General features: G+C 44.4%; 1 protein-coding gene across 1 annotated transcript; it reads left to right on the top strand.

Moving 5' to 3' along the window:
• Nucleotides 1–2,976: 2,976 nt before the first annotated feature.
• Nucleotides 2,977–3,437, top strand: LOC311626104 (large ribosomal subunit protein eL33-like). Its single transcript, XM_084890988.1, has one exon. The coding sequence runs from the start codon at nucleotides 3,075–3,077 to the stop codon at nucleotides 3,405–3,407; it is 333 nt and encodes a 110-aa protein (XP_084747114.1). The 5' UTR covers nucleotides 2,977–3,074; the 3' UTR covers nucleotides 3,408–3,437.
• Nucleotides 3,438–5,881: the final 2,444 nt, after the last annotated feature.

Raw genomic sequence — 5,881 nt, 5'->3', positions numbered from 1 at the left:
TAAATCAACGATTTGGAGTATGAGGAAGAGTAAAACCAAATAAGAAGAGCAAAAAGGAAAAAGAATCCAAAAATATGAAGATAGTGTAAGAACTTCAAATGTACCAACACTCGCATTATGGATGTGCCAGAAGGAGAAGACAGAGCAAGATATTGAAAGTCTATTTGAATGAGTAATGACAGAAAACATCCCCTACCTGGTGAAATAAACTTACAAGACCGGAAGGCTCAGAGAGTCCCAAACAAGAGGAACCCAAGGAGACCAAGACACATCATAATTAAAATGCCAATGGCTAAAGATAAAGAATCATTTAAAAATATATATTTTATTGATTTTTTACAGAGAGGAATGGAGAAGGAGAGAGAGAGCTAGAAACATCAATGAGAAAAACATCAATTCAGCTGCCTCCCACAAACTCCCCCTGGGGATGTGCCCACAAACCAAGGTACATGCCCTTGGCCGGAATCGAACCTGAGACCCTTCAGCCTACAGGCCAGCACTATCAAGTGAGCTAAACCAGTTAGGGCTAAAGAGAAAATATTAAAAGCAGCAAAAGGAAAGCAGTTACCTACAAAAGATCACCGATGTGACTGTCAACTGATTTCTCCAAAGAAACTTTGCAGGCAGAAGAGAGTGGCAAGAAATATTCTAGGTGATATATAACAAGGATTTACGGCCAAGATTACTCTACCTGGCAGAGCTATCATTTAAAATTGAAGTTTAGATAAAGAGCTTCCCAGACAAGCTAAACGCGTTCATTGACACCAAATCAGTATGACGTGAAATGTTGGATGATATTCTTTAAGAAGAGGAAGGAGAAGAATTATGAACAATAAAATGGCAATAAATACATATCTCTGAGCTATTGAATCTAAAAATTAAAAGAATAAGAAATCTAAGAACAAAATAAAGTGATTAATAAAATAGAACCAGCTCTAGCTGGTTTGGTTCAGTGGATTGAGCACTGGCCTGTGGACCAAAGGGTCTTAGGTTCAGTTCCAGTGAAGGGCTCGTACCTCAGTTGCAGGCTCCTCTCTGGCCTGGGCCCTGTTCAGGGCACATGCAGGAGACGGTGTGTTTTTCTCGCATCAATATTTCTCTTTATCTTTCTCCGATTCTCTTTGAAATATCAATGGAAAAATGTCCTTGAGTGAGAATTAAGAATTAAGAAGAACCAGAGGCATGGAACCATGGAACAAGACTGATGAATCTCAGAGAAAAGGTGGGTGGGAAGGTAGGAAGAGATTAACCAATATCTTACCTATGGATACAGACAAAAGGGTGGTGAAGGCCTTGGGCAGGGCAGGGTGGGAATTGGATAGGGGAGGGGGCAATAGGAGGAAAGTGGGAGCATCTGTAATATTCTCAATAATAAAGATTTAAAATAAGTAAAATGTCCATAGTATTTAAACCCATGTATAATCAATGGAATCCCTTTCAAAATTCCAATAGCATTTTCCACAGAAACGGGGGGAAAAATCTTAAAATCTGTATGGTACCACAAAAGAACTAAGTAATCAAAGCACTTCTGATAAAGCACAAAGTGAGAGGCATCACATTTTCTGATTTCAAATTATGCTACAACTAGAGGCCTGGTGCACGAAGTTTGTGCACTGGGGGTGGGGGAGTCCCCAGCCCAACCTGCGCCCCCTTGTGCTCCTGGACCCTCAGTGGATGTAGCAGTGAGCTAAGAGGCAGGCAGCCAGGAAGGAGCCCGAACCAGGGCCGGGCGCTGCTCACGCTCTCCCGGCCTGCTGTGCCTGCTGCTGCAGAGTCAGGAGAAACTCTTGCTGTGACAGCTATGCTCACCAGCTGTGAGCCCAGCTTCTGGCTGAGTGGTGCTACCTCTGTGGAGCATACTGACCACCAGGGGGCGGTTACTGTGTTGAGTGTCTGCCCTCTCAGTGCACATCATAGTGACCAGTTGTTCCACTGTAACTGTTGCTTCGGCTTTTATTATATAGGCTAGAGGCCCGGTGCACAAATTCGTGCACCAGTGGGGTCCCTCGGCCTGACCTGTGGGATCAGGCCAAAACCTCTCCAACATCCCCCCAAGGGGTCATGGATTGCGAGAGGATGCAGGCCAAGCTAAGGGACCCCACCAGTGCATGATTGGGATTGGGGAGGGACACGGGAGGTTGGTCAGCTGGGGAGGGACTTCAGGAGGGCTCCAGGGCATGTCCAGCTTGTCTCGCTCAGTCCCAATTGGCCAGACCCCAGCAGCAAGCTAACCTCCAGGGTGGAGTGTCTGCCCCTGGTGGTTAGTACACGTCATAGTGACTAGTTGCCCCTTGGTGGTCAGTGTACATCATAGCAAGCAGTTGAGTAGCCTTAGCATATCATTAGCATATTACGCTTTGATTGGTTGAATGGCCAACTGGTTTACCAGACACTTAGCATATTAGGTTTTTATTATATAGGAAGTTATAGATTCAAAATAGTACCATACTGGCCTAAAAATGGATACGTAAACCAGTAGAGCAGAACTCAGAAATAAACTGTCACATATATAGTCAACTAATTGACAAGGGAGCCAAGAACATTCAAAGGGCAAAAGGATAATCTCTTCAGTTAATGGTGTTGGAAAACTGGATAAACATAGGCATAAGAGGGTTACTAACATTTCTCACAAAATGGAACCAAAGTGGGTTAGAGGTTTAAAGGTAAGACCTGACACCATATAGTCCCAAGGAGAGAACAGGAAATGAGCCCCCTGACAGCTGCCTTGGTAGTGACTTCCTCACTGTGACACCAGAAACAAGCAACAAAAGTAAAACTAAGGGGCATGACATCAAACTAAGTCTTCAGTACAGCCAAACTAGTAACAAAAGGAAACGGCATTATATAGAATGGGAGAAAAGGCTTTGCAAATCTTTTATCTGATACAGGGCTAATACCTGGAATAGGTAAAGAACTAATATAACCCAATAACAAAACAAAAACAATCACAAAACAACCTGATTAAAAATGGGCAGAGGAACTCCACCATCTTGGACCCTGCGGAGGTGAGTGGGAGCACCGCTGCTGCTGAACTTTAGGGGCCTGCTGGGAACAGGACTTCTATAAGGACAAATATGTCTGGAAGGCTGTGGTCCAAGGCCATTTTCGCTGGCTATAAGCGGGGTCTCCGGAACCAGAGGGAGCACACAGCACTTCTTAAAATTGAAGGTGTTTATGCTCGAGATGAAACAGAATTCTATCTGGGCAAGAGATGTGCTTATGTGTACAAAGCAAAGAACAACACAGTGACTCCTGGGGGCAAACCAAACAAAACCAGAGTAATCTGGGGGGAGGTAACTCCCGCTCATGGAAACAGTGGAATGGTTCGTGCCAAATTCCGAAGCAACCTTCCTGCTAAGGCTATTGGACACAGAATCCGAGTAATGCTGTACCCCTCAAGGATTTAAACTTAATGAAAATAAATAAAATGGATTTGTTCTCAAAAAAAAAAAAAAAAAAAAAAAAGGGCAGAGGAAGAAAACACTAATGGCCAACAGAAACATGAAAAGGTAGCCGGGACCGGTTTGGCTCAATGGATAGAGCGTCGGCTTGGGGACTGAAGGGTCCCGGGTTCGATTCCGGTCAAGGGCATGTACCTTGGTTGCGGGCATATCCCCAGTAGGGGGTGTGCAAGAGGCAGCTGATCGAAGACTCTCTCTCATCGATGTTTCTTTTTTTTTTTTTTAATAAGTTTTTATTTTTCATATTATTACAAATGTTCCTTCCCCCCCCCCCCCCCACCATTGCTCTCCTCCACCAGGTTCCCACCCCACCCTCTGCCCTTTCCCCTCTCCCCATTGTCCTCATCCATAGGTGAACAGTTTATGTTCAGTCTCTTCCCACGCCCCCCTCTCCCCTTTTCCCCAAGAATCGTCAGTTCACTCCCCTTCCATACCTCTGATTCTATTATATTCAACAGTTAATATTGTTCATCAGATTTTTTTAATTTCCTTGGTTTTTAGATTCACTTGTTGATAATTACGTATTTGTTGTTCATAATTTTTATCTTTGTTTACTTTCTCTTCTGAAAGAACCCCCTTCAGCAATTCATATAATTCTGGTTTGGTGGTGATGAACTCCTTTAGCTTTTTTTTTATTAGTGAAGCTCTTTATCTGGCCTTCGATTCTGAGTGATAGCTTTGCTGGGTAGCTTATTTTTGGCTGTAGGTTCTTGCTATTCATCACCTTGAATATTTCTTGCCATTCCCTTGTGGCCTGCATGGTTTCTGTTGAGAAGTCAGCTGACAATCGTATAGGTGCTCCTTTATAAGTTACTACCTTCTTTGCTCTTGCTTCTTTTAGTATTCTCTCTTTATCTTTTGCTCTTGGAATTTTAATAATGATGTGTCTCGGTGTGGTCCTCTTTGGATTCCTTTTGTTTGGAGTTCTGTACGCTTCCTGGACTTGTAAGTCAAATTCTTTCACCAGGTGGGGGAAGTTTTCTGTCACTATTTCTTTCAGTATGTTTTCGATATCTTGCTCTCTCTCATCTTCTGGAACCCCCATAATTCTGATGTTGGTTCGCTTGAAGTTGTACCAGAGGTTTCTTACATTATCTTCAATTTTCTGGATTCTCTTGCCTTCTAGCTTCTGTGGAGGAGTGTCTTCTGGCTCTTTATGTTCCAAATCTTTGACTTGATTCTTGCGATCTTCCATTCTGTTTTTAAGACTCTGTAGAATATTTTTTATTTCAGACAATGTATTCTTTATTTCTTGTTGATCCCTTATTATTTCTTGTTGACTCCTTATTAATTCTAGTTGATCTCTTTTCATATCCTCATAGGCCTTATCCATCTTTTCTAGGAAATTCTTGAAAAACCTTATAAGCGTAGATTTGAACTCTATATCCAGACGCTTTTTGTCCTCCATTTCTTTCGTTTGTGATCTATTTTGTTGTCGCATTTCGCAGTTACAGATGGGACGGGGTTTCAGGGTGGAGCCTGCAGCTTTGGCTTCCGTCAGCCCCGCCCTATGCGGGTCCTTCAGTGCTCGCTGCCGGCGCCTCTGAGAGAAAGGTGCCCTCGATTTTCGCCTGCTGCCAAACAGTCTATGCTCTCCCCCAATGAGCCCGGTATTGGGGTTCAGTTCAGTTGGAAGTGGAGTTGGAGGTGGCGTTCAGAGCAGTCTGGAGCCCCAGTCTCCTTCCCGTCAGGGCAATCCCGCGGCACAGCCGACCGTCCCTTCTCTGGGGGCAGTGTGTGCGCCTCCGGGACCTCCTTTCTCCGCTACCCCGGGTTTCCGACTTACAGCCCAGCTCCCTATGGCTGAGCCTGAGTCCCCGGGGTCTGGCCTAGAACTGGGGTTCAGAGCAGTTGGGGGCCCAGCACAGTCGGAGTTTTATCTCCTTCCCGCTAGGGAACGCCCGCCAGGCACTCGGCCTCCCTCCTCTCCGGCTCCGTCCTCTTCGCGTGCGCCGCGTGTCTCCGTACCTTAGGCTTTTACAGCTCCTCCGTGCTTCCTTCTGGTTTTCTCCTTGCTTCTTGTTGTAGGATTTCCAGTCAGTCGACTTTCCTGTAGTTCTGGGTAATGTCCATTTTATATTTTAGTTGTATTTTATTAAAATTGTTGTGTGCGGCTGCGGCTAGTTGCCTACCCGAGCAGCCATCTTGGATTCTCCAATCTCATCGATGTTTCTGACTCTCTATCTCTCTTCCTTCCTCTCTGTACAAAATCAATAAAACATATTAAAAAAAAAAAAAAAAGAAACATGAAAAGGTATGCAATAGCACTAACCATCTTGGAAATGCAAATCAAACCCACAAAGAAGTCTGACCTCACACAGATTAGAATGACTGTCATAAAAAAGATGAGATAAGAAGTGTAGGCAGCCAAGACCAGTTTGGCTCAGTGGATAGAGCATCAGCCTGCGGACTGAAGGGTC

The sequence above is a fragment of the Pipistrellus hanaki genome, assembly GCF_964339955.1.
Source record: "Pipistrellus hanaki genome assembly, chromosome: 7".
Taxonomy (NCBI): domain Eukaryota; kingdom Metazoa; phylum Chordata; class Mammalia; order Chiroptera; family Vespertilionidae; genus Pipistrellus; species Pipistrellus hanaki.
This window is presented reverse-complemented; position numbering and strand designations above follow the sequence as displayed.